General features: G+C 40.2%; 1 protein-coding gene and 1 long non-coding RNA gene across 3 annotated transcripts in view; one reads left to right on the top strand and one right to left on the bottom strand.

The window, feature by feature from the left end:
* The window catches only part of LOC145447306 (uncharacterized), a 168,161-nt gene that overhangs the window by 19,397 nt on the left and 134,334 nt on the right, over positions 1 to 14,430 (top strand). The window contains exons 9-13 of one of the 2 annotated variants that reach the window (XM_080325750.1): positions 1,210 to 1,352; positions 3,275 to 3,365; positions 6,600 to 6,754; positions 7,739 to 7,829; positions 8,681 to 8,835. In XM_080325750.1, coding sequence (XP_080181876.1) covers positions 1,210 to 1,352; positions 3,275 to 3,365; positions 6,600 to 6,754; positions 7,739 to 7,829; positions 8,681 to 8,835 — 635 coding nt within the window. Of the gene's footprint in view, positions 1 to 1,209; positions 1,359 to 3,274; positions 3,366 to 6,599; positions 6,755 to 7,738; positions 7,830 to 8,680; positions 8,836 to 14,430 lie in introns of both variants that reach the window. The other variant, XM_080325743.1, reaches the window with a different exon arrangement.
* The window catches only part of LOC145447607 (uncharacterized), a 142,814-nt gene that overhangs the window by 25,235 nt on the left and 103,149 nt on the right, over positions 1 to 14,430 (bottom strand). The gene's annotated exons all lie outside the window — the stretch shown is intronic.

The raw sequence follows: 14,430 nt of genomic DNA, 5'->3' as shown, positions 1-14,430 counted from the left end.
TCCAATCAAAATTAATGTCGCTGAAATCTGTTTCACGATTAATTGCTAGCAGGGAAACGAGGCTTACGGCACGTATTGCCGTAAACTAGTATTGCTTTTGGTCCATACTCCCGACCATTGTGGTATAGGTTTTTGTTCGATAGTGGTTATCCACAATAAATCCCAGTGACAAGTAAAGACAGGTACGGCTCAGCGAATATCCGTAACGATGATCGAATAAAATGGGGAAGCCAATAAGGCAGCCTGTATCCATATACAAACCGACACACAAAAAAACGTGATTCACGAAGCAACCATAAGCGCGCGCCCATATTAAAATGTGATTGACGTTCAACCTGAAGATTGTAATAGGCTTGGACACTGCAATATTTCGCATAGGATGCCCATAATTAGGATGCAGCGAATATTTTAGAACATTTTGTTTTCCGGTGTTGCCCATAGCTACTCAGACGACGAATGCCCACACGATCTGTATCCATGCGATGTAGAACTGACAGTAGGTTTTGAATTTAGCAAGGGCAGTAGGCCTACTCCCAATCAAACTAGTTAGCGAACCTGAACACTTCCGGTTGTTGCGATTCATTTTGTTCATTTTAACTCTAACTGTTCAGCCTAGTCCTGCATACAGGGGCATTTGTTGTTGGTGGGTAGTAAGTTGTTATTATCAGGTCACTTACGGATTTCACAATTCATTGTAATCACTAAGGTTGCATTCAAACAAATGGTTATTTAAAACAATGTTTTAAACAAAGGCCTTTAAAAAGAAATTGTGTTTTTTTAAGTTGTGAAATCGTGCAACAATTGTCTAAATACTTTCAAAAAACACATTGTATGAACCTATACGGACAAGTATCACCCGCGATATAGCCGACGTATACGGTATGGGATGGTTGCAACCCTCAAAGTATAGTCGGCTCAACAGCTATAGTACGTAGGTATGTCGTCAAAGGAGCCATATTTACCCTATATTTTCAATTGGCAATTTTATTTCACCATGACGTCACAATTGAATATTCGTGACGTCATGGGTTTTAAAAATACAAACAAAAACAATAAAAAAACATGTTTTAAACAAGGGCCTTGTTTTAAACATGTTTGTTTTAAATTGATTTTTGTTTTAAATGCAACCCTAGTAATCACCAATCAAACATTATACAACACAGGATTATTTCGCCGTATTTTGTTGTAACGATGATTGCCTATGTTTAGTGATGGCTCGGATGAAATACTGCGCTACCACTCCGACGTGTACAGTAATAATTTGACTTCTTGTCGTGGGGGGTGGATCTATTCTGACACTGTGAACGTGTGTATGGTCTCCACAGAAGCTGCCGAAATCATGCCGTGTAAAAGTGAGAGTATGTTTATTTTTGTGAAATTTCTACCATAAGCAGAGGTAGTTGTACACGAGGCAGCGGTTCCCGGAATATTTTGTTTTCGACGTCAATATTTAATTTACTGTAACATCGACATTTTTACAATTCAGTGTCATTGTCTTCGCAACCTTCTGGCCGCTGATGCGTTGATTACTCTGTCTCTGAGCTTTTGCGACACCTTGATGGATCATCATGACGAACCCAGATAAACCCCTGATATAGTCGCACCGACAATGCGTTCTGCTAGGTCGCATGATTATGCAAGACACGTATTTCCAGTAGATACTCATGCCTATCTGTGGTGTCTTATCTTCAGATCACGATTCACGCTACATAACGACTATCGACAATAGCATACACTGGAGTAGAAGTTTAAAATTTTATTAATTCACGAACGCAAGACTTATCGCTGCGCGTTGCATTTCTACTGAGCGGCAATCAGGCAGCGGCAATTTGACTGCTGGGGGAATAATGCACTTATGCACCCCAATGACCCCAAGCGATCCCAGAAACATACCGATCCCTAATACTTGCGAAGACGGCTTGACTCATTTCGGAAAGCTATGAGCATGTTTCGTTTTTGATATTATCACTAGGGATGGTGTGAACGTGAGGTTCACGTTCGTGTTCTGTGTGTGAACCTCGGCAAATTTGAGGTTCGCGTTCACAACAGAACCTTGGTAGGTTCTGCACTGTGAACCTTTTTCATATATTGCAATTTTCACTTCATTGTAACATATTTGGTTCAACTTTATTGACTTTCAACTGCGGGCCACTCTATGCATGGAGCTGGCAACATAAACATTCAACACTAAACGAGCATGCCCTTGACAATCTCAAAAATTTACTTGTATTGTTTCAAAAGTTTGCTAGAATACTCCAGCTTTCCGTTTGTGCATATTTAGTGTCTCTGTGCTGTGAGCTTGACCCGCAATCGCATGACATCAAGAGCGAAATACATTGTGTTTTGTCAACAAATGATCCTTATTCAACCAATCAATGAGATTGATATCGTCTTCTGCTGTAAAAATCTAGCAGCCGTACGGGGTCAATCTTGACTACATATGTATACTGTATCATAAAAACCAAATCCGTGTGACTGGGGTGTTGGCTATACTGCTGTATAACTTGTTAATCGGTAGCAAGAATAGAAACCCATTTTACACTCTGCTAAATATCCATGTGGCAATACTCAGACGCCGAATACATTGTCCGACCAGGTCGAAATTGTTGGCAAAGCGACGCAAGATACTGACTTTATGGGATTATTATATCATTTATTTACCCCAGTTGATACATTTGTCAACGTTTCAAACTTCAATATGTACTTGAGTACTGAGCTATTATGTGGCCTCGAGTCGTCGCTCGGTATCGCGTACAGTAGGCAATCACCTAATTGAAATATGGGGTTTAAATTAGCAATATGACGTCACGTGACGTCATGAGGTTCACGTTCGTGTTCACACAGAACCTTTCAAAAAGGTTCACGTTCACACGAACCTGAACCTTTCAGAGGTTCACACCATCCCTATATCACTATTTTTGAGAAGGTGATATACATAATCAAATCAAAAAGCTTAAATAGCGCTCATCTTGTTTGCATTTGCCCGTTAGTGATAATAATATGAAAATAAATGCATCGATATGAAATCGCGTGAAGCGTAGATGTGATTTTCGAGTTTAATAAGTCTGCCTAGAAACGATATCTTTATGGTGCTTTGCAAAATAATTTTTGGCTCTAGTCTCTACTCTTCACAATGCATGTCGTACCACTGATCGGTGTTTCGTATCCCAATGGGTCACTCGGCCTCTTGTTAGAACCAATACTTTATAGGATAGGAATTTTTATTTTCATAATTTACACAATCTGTGTGGCCTTACCATTGGATGTTATTCAGATTCAGATTGTATAAATGGTGAATTTTCATGCCTGGACGGCTCACAATGCATTGAACGCGAAAAGTTTTGCGATGAAAAAATCGATTGCCGGTAAGTAGAGTTATGGTAGCTGGGGAAACCGGCGTACTTAGCACAGTGGTTGGAGCGCCGATTCGGTAAAGCACACATCATACTCTACTAGTTGGCGGCTCCGTTCCTACGGGCACAATGACGGTACCGATATGGTAGGGTGTGGCGACAAGGACTTCGGTAAAGTGAATAAATCGGTGACCACGGCACATTTACCCTGTGGCGTTGGATCACATGCTGCCGCCCATGGCTTTCGTTGAAAATGCTACCTCAAGTAGACTGCAGCAAATTTTTAAAATAGTTTCATGTTCAAGCAATATTTTTAATAAAGTAATTGCAAATAATGTGTTACGTTTCAGAAATTCTATATTGCTTGAGAAAGAAGTCTCACTGTCTCAGTGTTAGGCCAAAAATAACAGGAAAAATGTAGAACAAGTGTATTAGGCAATAAAAGATCAATAGCCGCTTCAAAATTGAACTTTTTGAGCCTTCGTCAAAGAAAAACAGCGATCATATCTCCGAAATAAAGTTTTTGAACGTAGTCTCTATCTGCAGAAAGAATCGATAGACCTGATAGTCCATCGTCATTCATGGTTAATTAGGTAGGACGTATATCACCTGAAACTTTATCAATTTAAGCTCACAGCTCGCAATTTATACACCAAAGGTAAGATAAAGTTTGTGACACAAGGATGAATACGGTGTCAAGATACAGACACAATCATATGTACGGTTGTTGTGAGTGATATATATTTTAGGCGTACACTAAACAGAACAAATTGAAACAACCTAGTCAACAAAAGTGTGTCTATTTAATGTCGAACCACGCGAAGATAGTAAAGGAGAGAAAGGATCACATCTGTTTTAACCAGGGCTTTGGAACAGGCATAAATTTAAACTGCTCCAGCTCCGGCTCCGGAGCTCTCTTCTACCATACATTAGCTCCGGCTCCAGCTCCGGAGCCGCATTATTACCACTGCTCCGGCTCCAGCTCCGGTTCCGGCTCTTAAATTATCGAATGGCCCTGTCTATATCAGGAGTGGCCAACCCGCGGGCCAAATGTGGCCCGCGAGAGGGTTTTGCGTGGCCCGCGAGGTAATTTCCTATTATACTAGCGAAAATGAATTGCTCAGATTGTGAAATTGCAATGCCAACCAAAAATTACAATTCTGGATGCGACACTTGGGATATTGATGACCAAAATATCAGTTCCGAGGCATTGACAGATCCAGGGTCGAGTCACATTTTCAGTAAATCGTCGTAAATTAAAATAAACTAAAATAGTAGCGCTTCGCGTGTTTAATTGTCACTCGATTTCTTGGTTGGTAGCCTACCCCCTACTGAAAATGAAAAAACGCCTAATTTACCCGATTGAGTCCAACTGTATTCGCAATTACGGGTGAAAGTCTTTTCGCGTTTGCGCCCGCATAAAAATCGTCGACAGTGAAATGTAGGCACAAAATGATTGTCGCATATAATCGGAGACCTTCGATATCGATGTGTCCAGACGCCGAATAGACGTGTCCTTGCAAACTAAGCCTAGCAGGTGGTATACAATAGACCCGCAATACTCACCTAGTTTATTTATAAACTTAGAATATCTTACCCGCTTGGCGCGGGTAGTGGACCGCGCACTCAGTCGTCACTTGCATTTGCCCCTTTAGCCGAAGAGGTTGGCCATTCCTGGTCTATATAGATTACTAATCTACCCATAGATTACTTATCTATAGTAATCTAAAGTCTCTCAGCCGTCAGTAATATCCGATGTAGCAACGAAGACATATAGGTGCCGCTGTGCCGGCTTGTGACTTCATATTGAATACTTGTCAATTGTCGACAACATCATAGTTGCAGCAGAAGGCACTTTACTATATGCCATTGCTGTGCACAGCATTAAAATTCAGGCCTGCTGTTGAATTATGATAAATCAGCAGATGTGGTTGTTGCATATATAATAGCATCTTCTGAAATAGGTCGGAGCCGGAGCTACTCCTCAAACAACGAGCTCCTGCTCCGGCTCCGGCTGAATTTTATTTAGAGCTCCGGCTCCGGCTCCAGCTCCGGTGAAAATGTACGGCTCCGGCTCCAGGCTCCGGCTCCAAAGCCCTGGTTTTAACACTATGGTGATTAGGCGGCACCTTGCATGTACAAAACTGATTGGTGTCGAATTCGAAACATCTATTGTTCTTCTCTCCATCGGACAGATTGTTGGTAACGTTATTAACCAATCAAATATCATAAATTATCATGTGACTACACGGCGTCTTATCTACCGTCTGTCTTTGTCAGGTTTGTGAGCACTTGAGCATGGAGTAATTGTGATGTCATAGTGCGGTTGTTCCCTACCAGGGAGGAATTTAGGTGGAATTTTGCATTTTGCAGGCAGGAATTCCACTTTAGAATTGTAACGGATTTCCCAAATTGTTCATGTCCGAACTGTCATGTAGTCAACCAGGTATATCCCAGCGCATGCTCCTTACGGCTGTTTTTTGCTGAAAGTATGTTCAAATGCTATTTGAAATCTCTTTTTCACATAAAAATTCCCCCTTCTATTTTTATTGAACTAGTTCAGATGTGCTGCAGTTCACAAGAGATTTTTGTCGGCCAGCGACGGCCTATCAGTCAAATATATCCTCAGCGAGCAAATGTTATGCGGAATCTATCACAAGGCCTCTGGTGAAAGTATTCATCTTATATTTTCAAATCATCATATTCAGACAGTGACAAAATATTCCAACGTCATCGATTCAAGTCAAAGAGATCGCTAGCCTTGCTTTATTTTTAGTGAACAGCTACCCGATCTAAAAAAGACTTGTTAAACTTGGTGCAATGTTGCCGAAACGGAATGGGTGTCCTAAATTTCAAGGAGCTCCAGCAGGAAATCTGATCACGTGTATGTTATATATCAGCTCTGTAACCAAGTCAAAAGGCTCCGACTCACCAGTCAATCCAACTTTCATGGTTTTGAATAGAGTCAAAACAATTCATTTTCAATTCACCATTGAGTCAAGTCCGAGTCCAGGTCACCGAGCATAATATATATGCCAGACGTCAACAATGCTCCAAGTGACGACAGGATTACTAGCGGTTGTAAGGTGCAGCAGTGAAAGGGTTAATGAATCTGCGGATGAAATGCGATCATTGTATCTTTTGAAGCATCATTTTGACATCGAATGTGCATAACACGTAGGGAGATCGGATTCGATTTTGTTGACTAGGAAGATTGAGATTAGAACATTCTCATATGTCTGATAGGGATGGATCCGACGAACCGCCATTAAGGAACAATACAATGAGATACGACGACGACGTAATCTTCGGTCGAAGTAGAAAATTACGATCAGCTCGCGTAAGTTCGGTCTGCGTACTGTCACCTCATCATGTACGATACAAAGAAGAGATATGTGCAGGTATGTGATTCCATTCGATTGCTTCCAAGTATGGTCTTCAGACACCGACGAAGCATCAACGACTCTCTCCCTCTCGAGCGCTGTTGAATATCTCTGATTGTCTATTACCGCTTATTGCAACATATCTCGCGGGAAGTCACAGAATGTCGTCGAATCAGACACTTTCTATAGCGAATCCTTTAGCGCCGGTAGATTGCATCCGCTTCATACATTTGGCAATTTTCGAGATCACTTCATATGGAAGGTAAACGGCTTGGCAGCGGTACTAAAGCCTGATATGATTTAACGCAATCAAACTGATTCCCATTTAAGAATCTACGACTTTTATGTGGTGATCCGGTCAACAATTGAATTACGATAGCAACAGAAAACGTCACGAAATGTCCGGTAAACTCCATAGCACGCGGTTCAAAATATTATTCGTTTTAGGAGTATGCAGTAAGTTTTACGAGTATGCATACAGCAAACCTCTGTAGAAGATGAGGACTATGCATAAATGTTGACACCAAAAGGCCGTGTGTGTTTTAATCTAATATTCGCTCTAGTAGGCTACTTCTCAGGGATATCGGCTCATAGTCACGCTACGACCCGTTTTGCAGCCAAAGCATATAGCACAAGCGATGCAAGTCGTTATTTGCATCTCACATAGCGTAATGTTCCAAACTATTTTTTTTGCGAAAGGTATAGCTACAGGCCATTAATGTTAACTGTGGCGTCATGTTGCGTTCCGTATCTTACTGCCACTGCAATCCAGTTATTGGAAATTGAAATTCAGGATCTAAAACGTTAAAATTCATGTGAAAATATAAAATTTCTCTTAGACGCCTATGTAGTGGAACCTACTAAGGATATTTTGCCAACGCGGGCTGCTCCTAATTACCAAGGTTTTTATAGCTAACGCGCGTGTTCAGAACGATCGCGGAAACCCCTATGTTTTAATTTGAATTTGCAATCACACTTCAACTTGTGTCAAATTCAATGTAGGTTCGTCGTGCAAAGTGAATGAGTTTGCGTGTGAAGATGGTTCAAGATGCATTGCAATTAGGTTGTTTTGTAATGGAAATTGGGATTGCAGGTGAGTAAGTATTGTAGTGATCAGTAAATGCAATTCGGGGGTTAGGTAACATTGTATTTGTCGAATGAAATCTAGTTTTCAAGAGGTTTTTCTCATATGTATGAACTCGTCATAATAGCCGGGGGTATTTACAACTAAATAGTATAATTTAGATATTGCTCCTATTGGTATCACCATCGAATATGTAGCTTTAATGTCTTGGATATTCGTCTTTTACGTGCCGTTTTGAATAGTATTTGACCGCCTCGTGTGAACGCACTTTTAGAACGATTTATTCGATTAACTTGAATACTTTTCAGATATGTCGTTATCGAATTTTACTTGACGGATTTCAGCTGATTTTTTTTTGTATACGTGATGAGAATTCATGCAATTTCCACTAGTTGAGATTTAATGACTAGCACTTTGACCATACCTGCTGCAATCAATCAGTGGTACTCAACCTGGGTGCGTGCCCCCCTTAGTTGTGTTTCTCTCAATATAGACTGCATTTCACATATTTTAATTCTTTTATCAACAGTCATAATCTGCTATGCCATCAAACAGTCTGTTGGGGTTGCTAGCATCCCGGTTCATCCCGGTTTGATTTTGTGATATGACGATAAGCGGGGCGCGAAATTTTTCACTATCATGAAGAGGGGCGTGTCTGAAGAAGGTTGAGAACCACTACAATAGAGTGTTGTTGCCTTCCATAAATGTATCTTACCGCTAAATGTTTTGGTGGATGCGTGCACACCGGGCTTATTCTAGAGAACTCCCCCGGAAAGGTTCCAGAAAACCACTGGTCTGTTAGGACACATCAAACCTCATGAATATGGTCGTTCTAACTGTAATATCTTAAATGTATTAAGGGACGGATCGGATGAGCCGCCATTGAGGCAATTCAACGCATCGTATAGTCATCACGATATTGCTTGTCGCGGGAAATCAAGGAATTTAAAAGTCGGAAAATTTGTTTGTATGTTACCAAAGAGGCTGACATCACTACATGAAAAATTATGTGACGGTGAGATTAGTTGTTGCTGATAAGATTCTAGCACAGAATTTCGATAATTTTTTGTCATCAAACGCTCTTCTGCTTATTGGAACGTATCGTCAATTAGCCTATATTAGCGGATAAAGGTTGTGTAATGACACTGACTGGAATTATTGAACCGTGGCATCATTTTTGATGATATGAATATATGTTTAGAGCAAATAACATTACAAATATAAGTAAACTTTCACTAAACACACAATTTTGCAAATAGCGTTGTGGCCAATGTTACCTCCAATTTTTCACGAGTCTGCGCGCAATCAGCAACTCATTGCGCGGTCCCTTGGACAAAAGTGCGCAACGACTAAAACTAGGTCATCACTGTGCACGGCAGACGTTTTTCTGTGTGGGGCGACTTTAAAAGCAGTGCGCCTCCGCGCACGCGCACAGCTTAGAGGGAATAGTGGCTGTGGCCCACCCCAATATATATGTCATATTTCATGCTCCCTTTGTTTTAGTCTATACTGGGGCCAACTCGTTGCGTTGTGAGGAATGCAAGAGATTTAACAGTAAACGCGGACGCAGGAATTCGCTCCATGATTATCAAATCGCGATACGGATTTATCTCGAGGCCGGGGACCATTTGAGTTAGAAGTGATGCAACAGTGTGATCACAGATATCTGAATTACGTTTCTATGAAATTCTTACAATATCTCCTACATATAACGCTTTCGCATTGGTGTTTTCGCTTCTGTTCTCTAGTTTTCGCTCCCTTTTTCAGAAAACTCTGAACTCTGTATGCACTTTTTGTCCTTATCTCGGAATAGGGTTTCAATGTTAGCGACATGCACTGCTGTCGTATGGTTAAAATGTGGCATATGAATATATATAATCTACATTTGCTGTCGTAAGGTATTATTCAATAGAAGTAATACTTACTGAAAATTCAAACCTTTGTTAGAAACGTGCTGGATAATACAAACATACAAACATTTTTCAATCTACTCAGAATTGCTTCGCTGGCCGGATAAAATCGCCTGGCGGGCCGGATGCGGCCCCCGGACCGTATGTTTGACCCCCCTGATCTAGGCTCTTCCTCGCCCTCTCCGCGTAAGTGGTGTCTTACAAAAAGCCTAGAATTAGGCCGTGGTACAAGTCGGTAGTTACGGAGTAGAAGTAAAGAATATCGGTCAGGTGTAAATGACTATAGTAGTCAACAAACACCATGAATAACACAAACGAAAAAACAGACTGGAATTATTGAACTGAGGCATCATTTTCTCACTTTAGAAGTTAGTTAGGCTATACGTAATATCCGCAGTGTATTTGTTTTACAAGTAGGAGGAATCTCGAGATTCTTTGATTACGGAGAACTGTTAACTACACTCTAGTATCGTTTAGTGGTTGAGTAAGGGGATCTATAAGCTTGATACGTTCTGTAAGGCTCATCATGCAAAAGCCAGGAGTTTTCGTGTTCTGATGGCTCGAAGTGCATTTCAAGACGGTTATTCTGCAATGGAAAACCAGATTGCATGTAAGTACCACTGACAAATGTGAAGCAAAAGTTTGTGTGTCATCATTCATACGGAACAAACAGAGCGAAATAAATTCAACTTGATTACGAATAAATCCCCTCAATCATCGAGTGGGAACCCTGTAACTTTGCTGCATTAATATGCATAATAGGAAATCGTACCACCCACCTCGTTATTCGACACATTCAAATTCAACATATAGACAAATACCAACTTTTAGGTGAAATCACTACAACTTTACGTGAAATCAGTACTACTTTACGTGAAATCACTACTATCAAGTTTATCATATTAACTCTAAGCGCGACCCGTGTGACTTTTCTTGGAGCCCTGTCCATACCGCCTTTGACTACACGTTGATTAGCAACGACAGTGCCCGATCACAAAAGTATCGGGATCTCAGAAATACTTGTTTGCAAAGTTCGTGTAGATCTTCACTTACCTCTTCTTCGGCCCGCATGCGCGCTTGTCAGTTATTTTTAGGTGTTATGCACAGTCTTATGATCATGCACATCTAGATCTCAGTAAAACATATGATAGCATCCGGCATATAGGTAGCTCTGTTATGGTATAATGTACTGCGAAGACGTATATTTAGGCTCGTGATATGGCCACTGTGCTACCTTATTAGGAAACCAGTCGCTCACCGCTTATCTTGATAGCTTACCTTATATTCAACACATTACTTCTATTCCACTAAGCTGGACATGGGGCCCTCCACCACTTTTGAGCTCGCAACCCTGGTTGTAGTAAAGTAGCTCATAACCTGAGACCGTATACGCAATACCTAATGTTTAGTAGGCATTCTTTCAATTATCTGAAATATAGTTACGTGTGCTGTTTCTAACGGTAAAATATTAAGGGATGGATCCGACGAGCCACCCCTAAGGAGATATAACTCATCGCACGATCGCAATGCTACTCTCTGTCGTGGACATATGGGATCGTTTATCTGTGTTTTGCCGCCGAAATTTGTGCCTCAGTTTGACACACTATGTGCAGGTGAGAAGGACGAGATCAAAATGAATCTGTGTACCATGGGTCGTCAAGGACAGTATCCCTCCTATGAACAAGCCCGCTCATCCAGATCCGCGTTCCCTCAATCTCTCACAGTGACACTTTATTGCAGATATTAACAGCTAACACGTGGCAACAGAATTTTTTCTCTCAAATATCATGATATGTGAGATAGATTTAGGGGTATATCAAGGTCGTTGACTCCGAAAATAGCAATACTTTTGTGAAATTGGCTCCATTTTCGGAAATTTCGCCTCTTCCTACATATGCCATGAAAAATAGTATGTTTGTGGGTAATACAGGTTAACTGGCGCTTGAGAAGGTGAATACGGGCGTAGATTAATTTATATCATCTCCCATCTAGTACTAACATGTTCGCTGTAGTGCACTGATAAAGCAATAGTTAGCTTCATCTCGAAAATTATGATTTAGAAACTATTTATTCGACAGATTACGTCAATTAACCTCCCTCCTCCTTTAAGCTACAGAAACAGTCAATGACGCTTATCTCATCACCGATGATTAGTTGGCTCGAATTTAATATGCTTTCCGACGCTTTTTAATGATAGATACTTTGCTATCATTTTGAAAATTTTCAATTCATGGGTGATTTAATGAGTATGTTAAAATTGAGTGATAGGTAGACAGAGAAAGTGTCGTAATGACCGAGGTTTCTTTTGCTGCTTATTTAACGGGAACAAGTTGAACAAGAATAGCGATTCAATATGTAAAATGTTACCACGTGCACTTACAAGGAGTACTTCGACATGAATTTGAGAGATCAAGATGAACACCGGGCACCGCAAACGGTCCGTCAGCATTAGGCTGAAGCTTCGCGCTTGTGGAGTCGAGGTAAAGTCTATAAATGATGTATAATTTGGAATCCGCGTAGTTTTGTGTGAGCCAAAGAGTACCACGATTAGTGATATTTTTCATGAACAAGATGTAAGATTAAACAAAAACAAGATTTCATAGCACTTCCTCAACATTGACTCTGCTTTACAGTGAATTACCCACTCCCCTGAAATTCCAATTGCAGCTTAATGTCCCTGCCAGATCTGATTTCGAATGATGCAACGAAACGTTAGAGGATGTAGTGGAGGATGTAGTGAAAGATATAGATGGCAACAGTACATGTTGTAGAAAATCCATTACCATCGACTCCTCAACATTATTACGAATACAGAGTGGAATAACTCCCTTTACTCAAGATCAGCTAAACAACTAAGGTATTGACCTGTGTTGAAACGGCAAAAAAAAGATCACGTGGAAGTGATGTTTACGAACGTTGTTGCATCAAGGATAAGCATGAGCAGAAAAGTTCAGCATCATCGCTTCGTCGAAAACCCGAGAAATATTAATAAGGAGCGAGGTTGAAGATTTATCCTATAAATCCAATATATGGAAGAGAGATATCAAGATAGTTGGGATGCTTACATTATGACTGCTTACTGCCAGCTGCCTATTGCGAATCCGTCCCCATCAAAATCGCACAAGAGGACTTTCCGGCCGATGACTTCAAGCTAATTTGAGTTATTAACAGGATTTCCATCTAAGAACTTCATTAATGCACATCCCGATATTGATTTATTTCTATGAGAAGATTTGAATACTCATTGGTAAAGAAAAATATTCCTGCCTTGTATATTTCGGGCGTGTTTACAAATTGTCGTCTTTTTGTAGGTTCAGGCATACTTGGTTTGTTATTACCGAATTACTGAGCACTATGTATTGTTTCACTTCAAGCCCATTTATCGGTATAGGAAGCTTATTGTCACAAATACGCATAAATACGAATAAATGGGGTATTTTTGTGTTCGATATGTGGAAAAGAATAGATTTATGCAGCATAGTTTTGTCCCGCCGGTCAAATTGTGTTTTACATTTCCCACATTCTCGTGGTTTCAGTAAAGACGGACCTACTAAAACATTTAATATATGCTGTTAGGATAAAATGTAACCTAGTTTGAATAAAAGTCCAATTTCGGTGATATCTAGAAAAATAGGGCCAATCTGTAGAAGTCATTGCCATCGAGCTCAGCCCCACTGATTTACCTTAAGACCGTTCTCACCTACCATGATGAAATTTTGTTGTTGTCCAGTGTAATAGTTATTATTAGTTATACCGATTAGAAATTTAATATCAGTTCAACTTTTATTGTTTTATACATACAAAATGTGTCGAATCGACTTATGTTGAACGAACAGGGTAGCAATATTATCATATTTACATTTCAGAGACATTATGTACGGACGATGAATTCCCTTGTTCAGATGGGTCACAGTGCGTTCCCGGAGAATCTTATTGCGATGATGATGTCGAATGCCCGTACGTAGGCTATTTGTTAGTGACTCCATAATCACATTATCTAATATAAGAATGGGAAGTGGGTACGAACTCCCATTCTTTGTGGTGTGTTGGCGCTGCGATGAAATGGTAAAATTTGAAAACACAAGTACTCATAGATGCAACTTTAGATATATTGACATTTCGTACAAATCTCTGGTGAATTACATAGTATTTCGGTATGTGTTGGAGGGACATTGCGTAAGATTATTCGTATATCTATCATATTTTCTATGTGTTCCAAACCATATTTCCATCATTAATTACTTCGCAATGGGAGTTGTTGTGAATGATATATCTTTTAGGCGTAGGGGAGATGTGGTACCGATGGATCACTGGGACTGAAAATACTTTGAAAATTCTCTATGATAATTCCATGATTACACTCCGTGAACTTGTCTACAATTGCATGCTGGCAACATCTTTCCTCACATACAAAAAAATTCGACGTGCGCGAACTATGGGGTCTCTCACAGATGTTTTTTGTTTTGGGGGGTGTAAACTAAATTTGGATCGACATATACATTTTTCTTTGTAACCTTCAACACGAACAAACCAGCAATCATTTTTATTGTGAAGTATAGGGCTTGTATCAGGCTATATAATGGAACCTATTATTTTTTTCAGTACTTACCTTGAGTGGAATTTTTTTCGATTCATGTACAAAATTAGTAGGGTGGGGACCGATGATACAATAGCCAAATCAAGCAAAATAATCAAGAATA

Source organism: Botryllus schlosseri, chromosome 1 (assembly GCF_051294905.1).
Source record: "Botryllus schlosseri isolate E-star chromosome 1, Bs_hap1, whole genome shotgun sequence".
NCBI lineage: Eukaryota > Metazoa > Chordata > Ascidiacea > Stolidobranchia > Styelidae > Botryllus > Botryllus schlosseri.
Note: the sequence above shows the minus strand (reverse complement) of the source record. Positions and strands in the feature narration are given on the sequence as shown.